We start from the raw sequence: 18662 nt of genomic DNA, 5'->3' as shown, positions 1-18662 counted from the left end.
ATCTCAGAGAGATATAAGCAGTGGTGGAACGATAGAGCTCTATCGTTCCACCACTGCTTATATCTTTTTTTGTTGCCAGAGAATACCACTGTGGTGGTATATGAAATTGTAAGTGAGAGGTATAAAAGTAAGCACTATAATGTATTCGGTTTCTACCATTTACGATGTCCTATGTGTAGATCTATATATATATATTCTGTTTTTTCTTTTATTTTTTAATGAGTGTGTGATGAACATACTGGACTGTTGACATCATGACTATGACTTCAGACATTTCTGTAGCTATTCTGTCTGTCTTTATTGTCTTGTGCAATGTATATAACTACTTGCTTCACTCTCTCTTCTTTGCTGAGGATAGCCTGCTATGAAAGCAGTTGTTCTGTTCAAATTTGCAATAACAAAAATTGCTTGTGCTTGTGTAAGAGAGGGAGCAAGTGAGAAAAAGAAAGATGTAAACTCATTGGATTGTAGGAGCAGTACTGTCTTTGTACTCTGTCTTTGTACACTGTCTTTGTACTCTGCATGCACAAACACTTTCTGGGGAAATTATAGAAAATCTAATCAATAAATGTTCCTCAACTGAAACTAATTTGGTAAATATTACTGCTTTTCTCCTTTTATCTCAGTGTTTCTAATTGAAGTAGTTTCTAACAAGACGTTTTCCGTTTCTTCCACTCAATAGTGGTAATCCTTAGCACAGGGATAAGCTATGTTTCTACTGTATTAGTTGAATCAACAGTGTGTATAGGCATAGCTGTGTGGTTAAGTTTGCTTCCAAACCACATGGTTTCAGATTCAGTCCCACTGCAAAACTTTTCTTTGTAGTATAGCCCCAGGCTAACCAAAGCTTTGTGAGTGGATTAGTTGAACAGAAACTGTAAGAAACCCATTGCATGTAAGAAACCCATTGCATGTACTGCGTATGTGAGAAATAATAGGTGTATATTTGCACTGCCTTGTCTTAATATTGTGTGGTAGTTGTAATTAGTGTCACTCTCATCTCATATTCTGCGGGGTTTAAGAAATTATCTACCCTTGCAAAGTGGATGACTTTTACCTACCACAGCATGATTTGAAAACCATCACTCAAACCATGCATCGCATAATCCACAAGTTCTCTCGCCCCCAAAATTGCAGCCAAGCCTTTTAGTCTTTTACCAGAAGATCTTGATGTCATATATTGGATGTAAATAAGCATCACTTGTCATACTAGAGTTGTTTGTTTCCAGGTTTTTATTTTTGTTTTTCGAGAAACATTCCTGGCCATGGGAAATATTATCTTGGAAACAGATGAGGGTTGGCACTAGGAAGAGTGTATCTGGCTGTAGAAAATCTGCCTTCACTAATTCCATCTGATCCATGCTGACATGGAAAAGTAGATAGTAAAGGATAATGATACCTCCTCCTTCATACACACACATGCCACAGGCTTCTTTCAGTTTTCATTCACAAGGTATTAGTCAACCTACAACTATGGGACACTAGCCAACAGTGGCCAAACTATTTTGTTACATGAACCCTGGTTGAGAACCACTGGTGTAGGGTCTTTAGTTGAGCAGCCAACTGAATATTGATCATTGAAACTGATATCATATCCACTTATTTGCATTGTATATGGAAGCCACCTTGACACTACTGTTCTGTCTCCCAAAAGATGAAGCTCCACATCTACAATGTGTTGGTCCTCTCTGTTGTCTATGAATCAGAAATGTAGCCCTTCATGAAAACCCTGGCAAAGAGGATCAATAGCCTTAGTAGCAGTACCCTGAGGACCATCTAGAATATCAGCTTATACCACCCCATTTCCAGTGAAGAGCTGCATGTGTGCACACATCAGCCTTTTGCCTCCTGCTTCTTAGCCATCTGCTGCATGCACTGGTATGGACATATCCTCTGCCTTCTGCTAGATCATCCTTCCAGGGCCTTATTCTCATTTGATGTAGCAGAAGGCTGGGAGAGACTCCGTGGCAGACCCAGCACAAGATGGGTGGACATGATTAAGGAAGATCTCCAGAGGCTCAACATCACCTTGGAGGATGCAAAGTGGCTGGCACAGACTACCAATTATGTGGGGCACTGGTGAATGTGGTCAGCCCTATGCACATTGACATCTCTGGAACCGCTAACCTGGGATGGCTCCAGCCTCATCAAGCAAGAGCTTAGAGATGAAAAGAGAACAGAAGGGAGATATGTTTGTAATGTATTTATGTATGTGTGTGCATGCATGTGTTTTTATAGGTATAAATTATACATAGGTATATATGCATATTAGTATTTACATGCCTCAGTGTCAGTGTGTCCATATAAATGTGCACACAAGCAGAAAGGAGGAGGAATCTCATCTGGTACATTTACAGATTAGATAAATGAAATACATGAAGGTGGGGTATGTACAGGGTGAAGTATTGACCTGAAGATAAGGATAAAGCAATAAACTGCTATTTCTGTTCTAACATTTTAACTTAATGGAAAGGTTATTTTTCAAATTACCTTGTGTATTGTTCCTATGACAACACATAGAATTTCTATATCATCTTCATTTGGCTTACAACTCCCAAGTCTGATAGAAGCAGCTGTTTTCTTCAGTAAAAGTAGCAGTGTCCTTTTCTCTTTCTTTCTTTCTTTTTATATTTTTGTTATCTATTGCACTGTTAGTTACCAATTGTTTACTACCATTTCTTTTAGTTGTTTCTTTTTTTTTTCTACTTTGCAGTGTCAAGTTGTATAGCAGTGCTGGTTTAAGTGGTGCCGAATCATGTCGCAGAAAGTGACACAAGGTACTTACTCCTCTAGCTTTCATCCACTCTTAGTTTGAATTTCAATTTGTGTGAACTTGTATGTGTGTTGTTGTATTTTAAATTGAGTTCTCTTTTTGTTTTTACAGCATTTCATCTTAATTGTTTTCCCTTTATACAGAAAAAAGGTTTGCTTGTTTAGTTTGCATTTACTGCTCTGTGTCAAAGCTATTGTTCAACAAAGTCAATCATCTTTCTGGTTTCTTTCAAACAATTTAAAATCACATACGTATATATATTTCATCTTCAAATTGATTTATTTAGTTTAATTCAATTAGGATAGAACTTCATAATTCTGTAACAATTCTAGTTTATTAATCATCTCAGTTATACTAGTTTTTATTTTTCAATATTACATAATGTTCACATTTTTTTCTCTAAAGTGTATTTTCCTAATTAAATTTGAATTTTATTTCATATTTGTATTTATTATTCAAACTAAAAGATTATTATTAATATTATTATTATATTATTATTATTATTATTATTATTATTAGCAGCAGCAGGAGCAAATGATTATTAGGAATTTGTGAAATAATCTTCAACATAATGTAATTAAAACCGTTAAGGTTGAGAATACTTTCTGATGTTACATAAAATATGTATTTCCTACAGATAGCATTAGCTCTTATATATAATTGCTCAGAATTTGCGACAATGGCTGTTTTAGTTGTTCCATCAACTAAACTACTAGGTTCACAGAGTTAGCATGTAAGTGGCCAAGTATTCCACAAACATATGTAACTCTTAATGTAATTCTCAGGTAGGATCATCTGGACTTTTGAATTATAGATATCATAGATCCAGTGGGCTTCTACTCAGTTTCCATCTGCTTGATTTCACTAAAAAGGTATTGGTCACTTAAACCTATTGGAAATACACTTGCTCAAGATGCCCTATAGTGGAATTGAAACTGAGGCCTTATGATTGTGAGGTGAACTTCTAAACATGTTTAGTGATACTGTGCCGACATCCTTATATATATATATATGTATATCATCATTTAATATCCATTCTCCATGTTGGCATGGGATTGATGGTTTGACTGGCTGGCATGCTGAAAGGCTGTACCAAACTCCAGTGTGATTTGGCATGGTTTTCTACGGCTGGATGGCCTTCCTAACACCAACTGCTCCAAGAGTGTAATGGGTGATCTTACGTGCCACTGGCACGGGTGCCATTTGCATGACACTGGGGTGTGTTTACGTATTACCAGCATGGGTGCCAATTTGCATGACACCAGTATGTGCCATGACTGCGATTTTGCTTGGCTTGATGGGTCTTCTTCTCAAGCACAACATAATGCCAGAGGTCTCAGTTATTGCCTCTGTGAGGTCCATCACTCAAAAGGAACTCAGCCACCATATATCATCATCGTTTAATGTCCATTTTCCATGCTGGCATGGGTTGGACAGTTTGATTGAGGTCTGGAGAGCCAGTGGCTACACCAGGCTCCAATCTGCTCTGGCAATGTTTCTACAGCTGGATGCCCTTCCTAACACAAACCACTCTGAGAATGTAGTGGGTGCTTTTTATGTGCCACCAGCACAGGAGCCAGTCAGAGGGTAGTGGTATCAGCCACATCTGGATGGTGCTTTTTACATACCACCGGCACGGGGGCCAGTCAGGCAGTCCTGGCATCGATCACGTTTGGATAGTGCTTTTTACATGCCACCTGCACAGGAGCCAGTCAGTGGGTACTGGCATCATGTTATGTGTGTGTATATATGTATATATGTTTTGATATTTTGGATTTGACACCTGAATTTTTTCAAAGGTAGTAAATTTGTGTATAAAATAATTAACCAATTAAGATGGTTGGTCCATCTGTATGAAAATATATAACAATTCCTTTCTAGTGTTATATTTTCTGTGATCCTGTTTATTTATTTATTGAAGAATAAAATCATTCCTGGCAGTCTTGCACTGCTTTCTTTAATTTGTAATTAAAAATGGATTACAAAATCTTTGTTTTTTTTTTTTCCTACAAATTTTGAAATCATGTAATTAACATTTAGCTAAAGTGCTGAAACAGTTTCTTTTTTATTTAATATTTTCTTTAATTAAATCAATCCTCTAATTCCATGCTATCAATGTTATTTTAATAGAATTTCAGTAAAAAGAGGACATTTTCTTATTTTAAAAGTAATTACTCAGAAAAGAATGTTAATAGTGTAGATAATATAATTACAAACTAAAACACACAAAATGAAAGCATAATTATATGCATGTTTGTACGTATGTGCAGACATGCATATATATATATATATATATACAAATGCATATTATATATAGCATTTCTTTGCACACTTTAGTAAAACTACTATTTTTGTTTTCTTGTTTCTAACCTAAATGGCCAGTAGCTTTGGCACTAAGCAGAGAACAGTGCATGATAATGCCTCTCCATAAGCTCATTAAACTTTTGTCAACTCTTCAGTTCTGTTATTTTCAACAGTTCACAATACTATTTTCATATCGTATTTTTTTTCATTCTCAAACTTTTTTAGTGTCATTTATGGCATATCTTTTCAAGGAGTTGTGTTATATATATAATTTACACACACACACACACACCTCTACTTACAAGTAATATTCTTATTGATATTTATTGCTTATGTGTAAAAAAAAAAAATACAAAAAATTCATCCCGTTTAAAGTAGCTAAATTTATTTACAATACAGTTATATGCATTTTTAGCTTCTACTTATTTTTTATTGTCTATCACTCTGTTAACATTTTATACATTAAAAAAAAACAACAAATAAGCCTGATCCCATTTCTGCATTTTAGAAAAATATATCGAGTCGGTAGTTTGAAATCTTATACATTTGATAACATTCTAAATGTAGTCACTATCAATAATGGTAATTTTAGTAGTTTACTTCTGGATTGTGTCAGTGAATTGATAAAGCATTTGTTTGGGGATTTTTTTTTTTATTTAATGGATATTTCCATTTATACTTTCTACATAATTGAAAAAGTATGTATGTATTTATTTATGTATGTATGTATATATATGTGTGTGTGCGCGCGCATGTGTCTATAGATATATATTGATGGACAGATATGTACTATTCGTGGGGTGACCTGTTCACAGGAACATGGTCAGATCACTCAGAATAAAGCGCTTAAATTAAGAAGTTTGAGTATGGTATGTTGTAATGTGAATCCACTCTCATGGCTATGGATAAAGAATTTTATATATATATATATATATATATATATATATATATGTATATATATGCACACACACAAGCTATGATTAGCCTTGCAGTTACTGGAGTTTTAATCTTACATAACTATTTTATTGGTGACAAACAGTATTTAATTAAGATGAGTATTATTATGCAAAGTATAGTGAAAATAATTTCAGTAGCTTAGAAACAGTCTTCTAACGACACTTAACTTTTATAGAAAATAACGTATAAGGAAATAATTTTGAGGAATATTATTTAGAATAGGAAATATGTTCTGGTAAGAATCAGTAGTATTGAATAAATTGTCTGCAAGTATTTACATTTCTATCCTGTCTGTGTTTAAATCTCACTGGCAGAATTGACTTTTACTATTAATTGTTGATGGATCAATATTGGAAGTACTTGTTAAGTATTAGGATTGATGATATCAATTTTGCCATAATCTTTGTGGCCTTGTTTTTGTACCTATGTTAGAAATCAGAGTAGCAGAAATGGTTCTAGATCATGTCTTCTTCTAGTGAGTTACCTCAATTCAAATCTTGTGGGTGATAAAGTACCCATAATATACTAGATGCTCATTAAGTTGATTATACACAGTCACGACATTGTGTTAGAAATTAAGAAAACACATTGGAAAATATTTTATCTTGCTAGGAATTATTATTTTGTTACTGGTGGATGACAGAATTTGTAAAGCACCTGATAACAATACCTTTCTCGGGATTTAATTCAAATGCCACTGAATCTAACTTTGCTTTTGTTCTTTCTGGATTAATCAAATAAGTACTTGGGTTAATTTGCCAGATTTGTGGCTTTGTACTTATGTTAAAGATAATCATTATTAACAACTTTATTGTATTTTTTCATCATTATCTGTATATATGTCTCCTTAAAACTTTGTACTACAGACAGTAGTATCATTTAGTTTCTTATTCTTATTAGCAGCTGAAAATGTGATATTTTATTCTATTTCTCATTTGGGTTGGAAAAATATAGTTGTAGATCAGGACAAAGTTACAGGAATTTCAATGTTTGTATAAGTTTATGTATGTTCCTCCAGTTGTGAACATAAAAGATGTCACTCCTGATATAGCCATAGCTATGATGGCCAACACCAAGTCTCTGATTATGTGGAATTTAGTGTTTTCTGCTGATAGTTTTATTTATTTATATCTTTCAGTGGTACTTGCTCATCATGGGAGAGGCAGTCTGGAGAGTTAGTTGTATGATCACAGGTGTGGTTATAAAGTTTGCATGTTCAATCTCATCACATGACACCACGGGCACGTGTCACCTACAATAGCTTTGAGTTGACTAATGCTTTGTAAGTGGAATTTCAAAGATGAATACTCTGCAGAAGCCTCTGTGTGTGTGTACGTGTGTGTGTTACCTCAACATTGAGGCTAAAAATGGGACTGATCTTGAAAGTATTCATGCGGGTGGTTCTGTTAGACTCTCTGTTACCTGGGAGGACCTTATTGAGAAGGTAAATACAGCAATAGAATGAAATATACTGAGCCAGTTGTGCAGAAACAATAGATGGCAAGCAAGGTTTGACCCATTGAGGTGGGGTCAGAGGCTTAGGTGAGTCTCTCTGCATATCCTATGGTATACTGGGCATAACAAGGGCATACAATATACTGGACGGAACAAGTTGTTTATGGAGGCAGCAGAGGTTGACTTAAAATAACTGTGGATCAAGGGACATGGGCTCTGGAAAGTAGTGCTAACTGTACACAAGCTGATACTTGATTAACCCTGGTTGGGTGACCCAGATGGGGGTGTTTGATTGTTGAAAGATCCAAAACACCAGTGACTCCAGGAAACATCATTGCAGGATGATGTATGGATAAACCACATGTATACACATACACACACACACACATGTTTGTATATCTTTTGTTGATATATATTGGCAAGCGATGTGAAATCATCAGCAAGAAAAAAAGAAAACTTGTGCTTTTTTTTTCTTTTAAGCTGAGTTCCTTTTTGATATTTTTCTGCATTGGGTTACAGAAACTCCTTCATCGCACTCACTGTTGGTAATGCAGTGAGCCTGTTAACCAACTGCAATATCAAATAGAATAAATAAATATTTTAACTTAACAACTAATCCTATTGGTGCCACTATTTAACATGGGCTACGTCAGTGCTTCTCAAACTTTCTTTTTAGCTGACTTCCCTTTTATTTTTACTAACAGTATTTTAAATCTCTTCCCACTCCTTTTACTCATGTATCAGCAAGCCAGAATAATTTCGTTCCAGTCTCTAGTTTGATGCTATAAGCAAATACTATAAGCATAGGTTTTGTTTATTTATTTAGTCATATTTCAAAGTCTATTATTGCTGTTGATGTTGTTATCATTAGCTAATAAACAGTTTAACATATTTCGTTTAAAATTATTTTAAAAGTTAATATTTAAATTGGAGACAAAACAAAAATGTGCAAATACTTCTGTTACCCATTACCACCCGGCTCTCTTCAATATCTACATAACATTTTCCACTGCCCCACCTAACCTAATGTTGGTGGTGGATAGGGGAAAGCAGTACTGGGTTACATTTTCATCTAACGCCATTATACATCTGTTCCTATAGGATACATGTGTAGTTTAAAATATTGTAATGATATCTTCGAAAGAAAGGTTCTAATTATAAGAAAATATATATATACATCTATATATATACGGGGGTGGGGTGAGAATAAGGTATTTAATATTAGTCAGGGATTAATTTCTAACATCCCATTGAAAATTTTTAAGTAAAAAGCTCAGTCATGTAATAATTGAGCAGAAAATACCTAAATAGGGAGTATGTTTAGATTACTGCAGAAAAGATTTTTTTTTTTAAATATAATTACTCATATGTGCTAAAACTAAGATCATGCATGTGTGGTTGTGAATTACTTAATTGAAAAACAGATACACTCAGAAAAATGATGTTAGTAATAACTTTAATTGAATTAGTAATAGACATTACAAATATCAAGAAAGAAAAGAATAGATTTTCCCGGCTTTTTGCAACAACTCATTCATTATAAAATTTACAGGTAAGCCATTACTCCCACTCCCAGGTATGCACAAATTTCATCAATGCATTTAGGTACTTCCCTTTTGTTTTGCATACAAATTAGTTTAGGTGAGTGTACTAATCAAAATTCAATGGAAAACTTGCAAAAAAAAAATATATATGTGTCCTGTCATCTCCAAACTTCATCAGCCATTAATTCACAGCTTAAATCATCAAATAAGTTGTTCAAAAGAGATTAATAGCCATTTTTCAAAGAAAGTTTCTACAAATAATAATAATAATGATAATTTGCAAAGATTCAGCAATACATGGGCTTGCTGTAAATGAGTATTGCAGAGTGTAAACGAATTATAGAGTTTATACTTTTTTGTACAAGGAATATAAACAAGGTTGGATTGATTCATGTGATTCTAGGTGGTGTGGGACTAACAGACAGAAATACTGATGTATGAATGTGTATCGTACAGGATGTTAAGAGCCACTTGAAGCAAAGTGTTAAACAGAAACTATAAAAGATTAGATTATCTAGAAAATTTTAAATAATGTAATTTAAAATTTGTATGGGGATGGATTTATGGAAATCTATTGTTTACTGTATTTCTGAGCTGTTTGAGCTTTTGTTTCCGAATTTATTTCTAGCATGACTGTGATTAAGATGCCTGCTTTGCATATGTGGTTTTAAGTCCTGTCCCTCTGGGCAATACCTTGGGCAAGTGTCTTCTATGACTACAGGTTGATCAATGCCTTGTGAGTGAATTTGGTAGATGGAAACTGAAGCCCATCATGTGCATGTGTGCTATCCCACCAAGTGACAAGAGGGGTTGATTTTGTCCCATAACTTAGTTTGGCAAAAGAGAATGATAGAATAAGTACCAGACTTCTTTAAAAAAGAAAGTACTGGGGTCAAATTGTTTGACTAAATCTTTCAAGGTGGTGCCCTAGCATGGTTGTAGTCCAATGACTAAAACAAGTAGAAGATAAAAGATATCCTGATGTGAAAACTGAAAGCCCCACTTCTTTTCAAGTGCAAATTGTTTTGATCTATTATCTACACAGGCCTGCCAGGACTTTATTGACGTTTTATATTACTTTCTCCTGCTTCTACCACTGGCAAATCATCTCTCTGGTTTAAAGTATTTTGTGTTGCTACTTGCTTTGTCATGTACTGCTGTATATGTTTCATTTGAATACTGTAATGACAATATATCACACTCTGGGACTATGAAGATAGTACTGCTGGCACTGTATCGCCACTAAATATTATTGAAGGGTCTGTATATGGTTGCTAACTGGTTTTTCAACTTATGGTGTACAGACATGAATTAATGACGGGGGTGAATTCATGGTTCTTCAAACTACCAGAGGTAACAGCAAAATTTATATTAAATGACTCCTTGCCATCTTAATGAAGGAAAGGCACATTAGACTATATTGTGAGATACACAATGGCAGACTAGTCATTGCTTGAATTCCTTTGATCATAGGTCTGTTTGATCAAGGTAAACTACAAGAACAATCAGATAAATAGCGCAATAATATCATTGATGTTAAATTAAATTTGTGTCATCGTTAATATTTGTAATTATTAAATAATTATTTCTCAGTCTGTATCTGCCCAGGTTTTTAATAAATACAGTTAACTCACCCCCCTTTTTTTAAAAATTTAAATGATGCATAAAAACTTTTAAAATTATTCTTAAGAGAAGAAAAAAAAAATCATTTAATGTATTGCATGTGTTAAAAGGTTTTTTTTGCAAGTTAGCTTTGTTGAAAAGAAATTATATTAATGAAACATTTGGGTAAATGCCAATCTTTATAGGACAGTAAATACTTGTTCTAAATTATTCTAGGCTATCTTGCGGCAAACGTGTTTTTTATTGATTTTTTTCCTTTTTAATTCTAATATTGTCTATTTAATATTAGATCTTGCAATAGGTTTTTAAGTCTTCTTCTTCATAAGTAATATCTTATAAACAAATCATTCTATTTTATAGCATGACAACAATGTAAATGGCTACTTACTGCTAATCTTCAGCTGGTTCATAATTGCTCTTTAAAATTAAAATGTTTACATTGGATTCATACCTTTGGAGAAAAATACAACAAAAACAAAAAAACAATTAGAATTATGTATGTGTGTATTTATGCCCCCCTCAACTCTGTTTATGACCCCTTAACATTGAGGTAGTGGTTTGCCAAAAGAGACTAATGGAATAAGTACCTGACTTCAAAACAATATACTGGGGTCAATTTGCTCAACTAAATCTTTCAAGGTGTGCTGCAGAATGGCCACCGGCCAGTGACTGAAACAAGTAAAAGCTAGCAAAAATTTCGAGGGGGTAATTTAGAAAGAAAAAAGAAAAACTTTTGCAGGTATTATACACAGGGGTTCAATTTGAAAATGACACATGGTTTCATATGTGATAAATGAAGCGGTCTTCAATAGATTATTGGCAGGAATTAGCAAAAGAAGCAGAAAGGTTGAAAATTCTTTAAAGAATGTTCTGTGATACCTCTCTTTCTCTCCCTCACACATACACTCTCATATTTATGAATACTGAAGGTAAAACATATTAGATGTTAGTTTGAAGGATTGGTTTACCTCCCACTGTTATATGTGAATGGGTCTGCTTGCAAAGCTAGATAGATAACGCAATTTCTTAAGGGCATTTTGTGTTTTGAATTTGGCAACTAAAGAAGCTGGAATGTCTAGTAAATTATGTGTTTGTTATGTGTGTGATGTTAGGAGCGGAGTTTATTAGAAAATCTGGTAGCAAAGATAGCAGCTTTTTAGAGCTAGCCTGCAGTTGACTGAGCTGTCTGTGTTGTATAATGGGATGTGTGTGTGTGTTTATAGTTACATATGTAGTTGTAAGTAACTGGTAAAATGGTGGGGAGAGAGATCATTGGCTTGCTTTTCTTTCACCGAATGTCTCTTTTTGTAATGGTTGCTTCACAACCATTGCAGCTGGAGTCAGTCAGCATTTAGTCAGTGGGTTTTCAATGGCACAGCTTCATTACTTTGAAGGTTTTTTCATTGTTTGTTTTTGTGTATATTTGTTAGTCTGGGAAAGGAAGGGCTTGTTGTGTGGTGAGGTTAGTATAATTATTATGTTGTCAATATTGTCTGATATTTAGTGGAAAGATAGAGCTGGGGAGTGGGAGGGAGAAGGGCCTGTGAAATATTAGGAAGAAAGGTGGGTATGGTGAGTTAGTTTGGAAATGGTGTTGGATCTGTAAATTCAAAAGCAGATTGGTGACATGGTGTTCATCAGGAATATCACATCCTATTCACTCTTAGCTCTATCAAAAAGAAAATAAAGACTGAAGTGTGTATATAACATTTTGTAAGTAGATGTGTTGAAAATAGGGCTAAAATACATTTTTTTTTTTTTTTGTGATTACAAACTTTTCAATTGAACAAAAAAAAATTGTAACTTTCTCCTGTCAATAAGCTCTTAAAGGAAACTTTGTCATTCTGAAATCTGATCTAATTAAAGGTATTTACAGATAATCGTCAGCAAAGAAAGTCTTGATTTTATGGTGTTATTTATTCTTTGTTTTAACATATTATCACCACTTTTGTTGTGTGAAAACTTTCAATTTTCTTTTGCTAAGTAGATTAGCTGAGGCATTAAAAAATGTTTTGTCTAAGGCATGTGCATTACTGCTTCATCGTACAGGCACCAAGGTAATCCAAACTCTTCATAATTAACAGACAATTGTAATACAATTGTCTGACTGCAGAGGTAAAAGAACATTTGGGAACACTGATGCATTACTAGTCATCATATGAACAGTGTAGTGTATATGACTCATGCATGGAAAAAAATAGTTGCTTTAGGGAAAACATAAGCCAATATGTACTGTTAGATGGGTGGTTTGGGTTGAAAGAGTATTTATGAAGATGTAGTTATTAAACAACAGGATGAAAATGATTTTGAATAAAACTGTGGGTGTGTTACATTATACCATCTCTTCCTGAGGAAAATTGTTTATCTTGATTAAACCAACAATGGATGGTGACAAATAAAAAAAACTTTTTTGTATTTCTTACAGATGTTAACTATAGTTCCAATCTTAAACAAGTGTGTAGATTTACTACCTATGTGTGTATGAGAAAGTGAAGATTCTTTACTAGAACATTATATCAGTAAAATACGACTTACATATGTGTGTGTGTGTGTGTGTGTGTGACTTCACAGATTAACTTTCCATAACACTCTGTACCTTAGGTATATAGTTGTAGTATTGGAGGAAGGTGGTGTCTGCTATACTGAAATAAGTATGTTAAGACATTTTACAAGTTCTACGATATGCATAAACATGCTATTCAAAATGTAATATGAAACTAAGGCTAATTTAGTAAACCTATTCAAAATAGACATATGGTTTTAAGTTACTATTTCAGAATTAAATAAAATTCAAATTAGTTAATAATTATTTCCCTCCCCAACTCTTGAAAGCACCAAAATTATTTCAGTTGTAGCCACTGACTACAGATATATAGCCTTGTAGCCTCTCAAAACCACTGAATCGAGCAAATTAACTATAATATGATTATCTTAGTAATAATACTTTATACTCACAATTAACATTTTACATTGTCAAATTTAGCATCATTAAATAGAAATTTATCTTCATTGAAGATTGCTTTCAAAGACTTTTTTTTTTTAAACTTTTAGCATATTTTTCCTATAAGTACAAATAGTCTTGCAATTTAATATCTAATTGCTTTTATTATTCCAGTCTGTCATCTTCAATTTAATTTTGGAGATATTCAAATTTAAATCAATTTAAAAGAATATTGATAAAGTTTTAATCTACAACTTCCCCTACCTCTGCAGAAACTATAATGAACCTATTATGATTTGTTTCTTGTTTTCTCTTTATACAAACGTCTGAATATGCAAGATAAAATTACTTTTATGTCACTTTTCACTCACTCACTTAATTGCTAATTACATTTAATTATTTTGTTAGGAATGCATCTGTATGTTAAGTGACAGTTGTAGCTTCACTGATTTTTGCAATTAAGGCTTACTTCATCTGTAGATTGTGGTTGGAGTGTCAGATGTAATCAAACAGATTTATCAGATTCTTACCAGCGTGGATAACCAAGCAAGTTGCTAAGGCAGTCTGTATGTGATCACTTGGCCTGCTAAAAGTAGCAGCGAAGTCTCCATCTTTTACTTGTAACATCCTATTATCTTAAAATACCTGGACATTTTGATAATGTAGTTTTGTGTGTGTGAGGTGGGTTCAAAAAGTATCCATGCCACCCTTTCTGTGCATGTGTGAAAGTTTTTGCACCAGTAGGTCATGCCAGTTCCTGGCTGTTGCACACGGAATGCAGATATTCAGTGTGTGCTAATCAGATTTTCATTTTCATCAAACACATCGAGAAGAAACATTGTATCAAGTTTTACCAAAAGCTGGATACTCAAGTTCAAACCATCCAGAACATTCAGTCGGCCTTTGACAATGCTGCTATGCACAAAACTCAGATCAAGGAGTGGTATAACTGCTTCAAACATTACTGTAAGGTATGCTCAGGCAGGCCACCCACAAGCTGAAACAAGGAGCCGTTAAAGGTTTGGTGAATAATCATGCAAGACCATCTTGTAACAATCCAGGAAGCTGCTTACTAACTGGGAAGAATAACAGGATCAGTACATTCCATTTTAATGGCAGATTTGTGCATGCGGAAGAGTGTCAGTAAAATTTATCCCATGCTGGTAGCACAGCAGAAGCAACTCCGCATGGAAATCACTCAGGGCATTCTGGACTGTGCAAACCATGACCCAGACTTCATGAAGACCATTATCACTGGTGATGGGACATGGGTTTGTGGTCTTTGCTCATTGCTTTTGGTCATCTTACATGAAAATGAAAATTGGACAAACGTGCACTGGATGTCAGCACTCTGGACATGGCAGCCGGGACCTGGCACAGCCTGCCAGTGCAGATGTTTTTATCTATGTGCAGGAAGGGTGGTGTCACCTCCCACCCAAAGGATTTTGCCCACAAGGCAGCAGTTGGATATATTTTGAATGAAAATTCCTGAAAAGATAAGGTGGTTATAGCTGAAGTGCCATTGGTCATAAGTCTAATATATCAAGGTTGATTGGGGCCTAAATAATAACCACCATGTCATGGTATTGATGGTAATTTTAGTTTAATTGCATCTATAGCTTTGTTAATTTTTGTAGATAGCATAATGAATGTTGGATATTATTCTGGTGTCTCCTCTGTTGGCTTTGCAGTGAAAGGTTTCTTAATGTAAAAGGCAGACTGTATGAGGCATACTTTATACAGACATGCTTATAGTATTGCATGGTACTGGGACAAGCATTGCATGCGCAGAATTTGTGTAGGCTGAAAAGTAAAATGAGGTGTGCATGATTTGTTGGACATTATATGATGTTATAACCTGCATGAATGAATGAGAGAATGATTGAGAATTTAAAGTCATGAGCCGAAATAAGGAGGAGATGACTTGATATTTGATGCATTCAGTTGTCATTACAGTGGTGTGTGTTAATGAAAAGAACCTATGAAGGGAAATCGAAGGAAAAAGTTATGCCAGTACTTAGAGGTACAACAATGATGCATTGTTGTGCAGGAGACAAGTCCAGTCCCTGCTGGCATGGCATGTAGGCAAGACATTTTTGAACTGAATAATGATGATTGTCTTCATCAGCTGCAGTATTAACACTTATACTTTAAACATTTTCTTGTTTGTGTTTGATGTTAGTGACAGTTTAACTGATTTTTAAATTCAGCCCTACATTCAAAAATCAGTTCAGAAAGCGACTCATATATATATTTTTCTACCTCTATGACTCCTGCATAAAACTGGGAAGAAGTATTTTAAATAGATTACATAGATTTCATTTCAGCTTGTGTTTTTAGTTACTAATTGTATTGGTATCTTCAGTACAACTCTAGGGCTCCACGTCTCCTTTGATCTTCAAGTTGTGCTCCATGCTGAGAAAATAACAAGCTCCCATTACAAACACAGTTTCCTAGTAATATTCTTACATTAAGGATGTGGCTAATATAATTTTGGAATCTATAGGAAAATATGTTCCTGTTAAACATGTTAGCAGGAATTAATACATTAAAAATAATTTTTTTAAGTCATCTTTTTGAAGATTCCTTTTTCTTTGATACAAATGACTAACAAATTGTTCTCAACTGATGAAAACCATCATTAGAGACTAGTTACATGTATGGGTTCTCCAAGGGATTTACTGTCTTCATGTAAGACGATTTAGTGAACTTTAGTGAGTAGTGGTATTAACTCCTTATATTTAGTACCTGAGTAAACATATTACTATTTTTTAGGATTCTGATAATGAACTCTGAATGAGTTAACTCCTATTTATTGCAAAACTTTTCTTTAGTATTTACAATAATATACAATACATTGTTTATGCATTACATATACATAGTATTGTCTGTTAATAGTAACAGCTTATTAAATGTGTTTATTTTCTCTGCTGTTTTAAAATTTCATGGCATGGAAACCTTGTATAGTTTATATTTGAGCAGTTGTTTTTACAGATGGATAGCATGTTTGTCGTTTAATAACACTACAGCCTTTAATCAGTCAAACAAACTGAAGCTGACAAATGTTTTTTCCTCGAGAAGCTAAATGGCTGTAATAAAGTTTGATCACAAGACCACATGTTTAGCAGTGTAGCATTTTAACTGTATAGGAACTGTCTTGTAAAGGAGATATTTTAGTTACACAGGCTTTCCAAGCAGTCCCCCGACTTCAATGTACTACTTAATTGTTTAAGATGTTATTTCTACTTTGAGAATTTGATTGACATCTATTCATCCTCTCATTTCTCTCTTCACAAATTCTGTTTCTTGAGATTTAGACTGAAAATGCTATTTCTCTTCACATTACACATTGGTAATATTACACACAGGCACATACATAACAACACACATATATAACAAAGTACATTGAAATATGAGAATGAAAGCAAATAATTGAAAATGTAAGCAGATTGCGGATTTGTTTTTAGTTTTAGAAGTAAAGTTTAGAGTATGAAATATTGGGTATGAATATTTATTGAAAGTAGAGAGTAAAAATTAGGTTATTATGTCTTCCAACTTCTTCATGGCTTGCAATGAACATATTTGAAAACAGTTATGGTCAACGGAAGGGAAGTTTCAAAGGCAATAGCAGAATGTTTCTGAAGGGTAGTGAATACCTAATCCTGTATAACTTCCTCCTATAAACTTAGCTTTCTGTGAAGAATATTCTGTTTTAGAAGTAATGCTCAGGCATTTAACTAGACTTTATTTTAGATTAGATAGTTTCACTGGGAATAGTAAATAAATGGCTGGGGAATTTATGAAATTTTCAACTTTCTGTCCAGAATGTTTACACAAAACTTTTGTTTTTTTTTAACCAAGGCAATGGTACTAATTTAAAGAGTAAATTTTTTTATTGCCTATGCTGTTATCCAAAAAAGGCTTTTATTTTATCATTTCTCCAGACTAAATGGTGTGTGAGTATGTTTTCTCTTTAAGTGTATGTATGTCTATGTGCACACCTTTTTAATGCATATGATAACATTTAGTTGGACTGAGAAACAGGCTTTTGCAAACTGTAACGTTTAGTAAAACTACACACTACAAAAAAATTAGGGATGGTGGTGGAGTGTGGAAATAAATTGTTGTAATGTTTCTCTGTGAGAAATACTTTTCTATACATATTTTATTTGTGAATTTTACTAATTAATCAAGGGTTAATTATTTGAAAGCTTCACAGCAAATGTCTAGCACTTGTAAATACACAATAGAAATAGAATTCAACCTTAAATTGCAACAGACTTAGATTTTTTGTTGTTTTGTTCATTGATTTGAAAATTTCTAATTAATTTAGCATTTAGTAAAATACAATCAATACAAAATGAATTATCTCAAAGTAAATATGTTGACTTTTTTCTTATCTGCTCTGATAATCATAAAAACTCAGTAGTTCATTTTTTTTTTTTTTTTACATACATCATGCACACACATACACACATATATTGTTACTTAGTTTTGAGATTTACATACAGAAAGTTCTTATTTTTATCTCTTTTTTTTTTAAAACATTTTATTTTGTTAATTATGTGGGATATCAGTAGCATATTATTACTAATGCCCTTGGGAAATGCATGAATGTCATTACTTAACAATATTCCTTCCCCAAAAAATAAGCTTTCATCATGCCTCTCTAGCAGATATTTGGAAAGGCACCTAGCATGGGTTATAATTGTTGTATCTCTCTAGTTTTAGTATTAACAAGGTTCTAAAGCTAATCAAAAGAATTGCCTGACAAATAGTTTTATTCGTCAGACTCATTAAGTTGCTGGACTACTTACTGACTATAAGGTAATGAATTTATGGTAAACATCTATAAAAGTAATTCTATGCTAATTAAAAAAAAAAATGAAATATGAGAAAAAAGATTTTTCACTTTTTATAGTTACAAGTTTAAAACAGGATATTCTCTATTCAGATCAGTACTTGATAAAATGTGCTTTTAAACTAATCAGTGTTATGTTTTTGCAAGGTGATTTGTTCTTATCCCTTCTATAAAATTACCAAGACTGCTTTTTCAATTATTCCA

At 33.6% G+C, this 18662-nt stretch overlaps 1 protein-coding gene across 22 annotated transcripts in view; it reads left to right on the top strand.

Moving 5' to 3' along the window:
- Positions 1–18662, top strand: part of LOC115220700 (serine/arginine repetitive matrix protein 2) — a 128381-nt gene that overhangs the window by 30800 nt on the left and 78919 nt on the right. For 8 of the 22 annotated variants that reach the window (XM_036510380.1, XM_036510377.1, XM_036510375.1 and 5 more), the window contains exon 3: positions 2714–2777. Coding sequence is in view for 7 of the 22 variants with exons in the window: in XM_036510375.1 (XP_036366268.1) it covers positions 2756–2777 (22 nt within the window). In the remaining 15 variants the exon portion in view is untranslated. Of the gene's footprint in view, positions 1–2685; positions 2778–2884; positions 2924–17541; positions 17554–18662 lie in introns of those variants that run through there. The other 14 variants (XM_029790840.2, XM_036510384.1, XM_029790836.2 and 11 more) reach the window with 13 other exon arrangements.

Source organism: Octopus sinensis, linkage group LG17, assembly GCF_006345805.1.
Source record: "Octopus sinensis linkage group LG17, ASM634580v1, whole genome shotgun sequence".
Taxonomy (NCBI): Eukaryota; Metazoa; Mollusca; class Cephalopoda; order Octopoda; family Octopodidae; genus Octopus; species Octopus sinensis.
The sequence above is the reverse complement of the archived record's forward strand: the minus strand, read 5'-3'. Positions and strand labels throughout refer to the sequence as shown.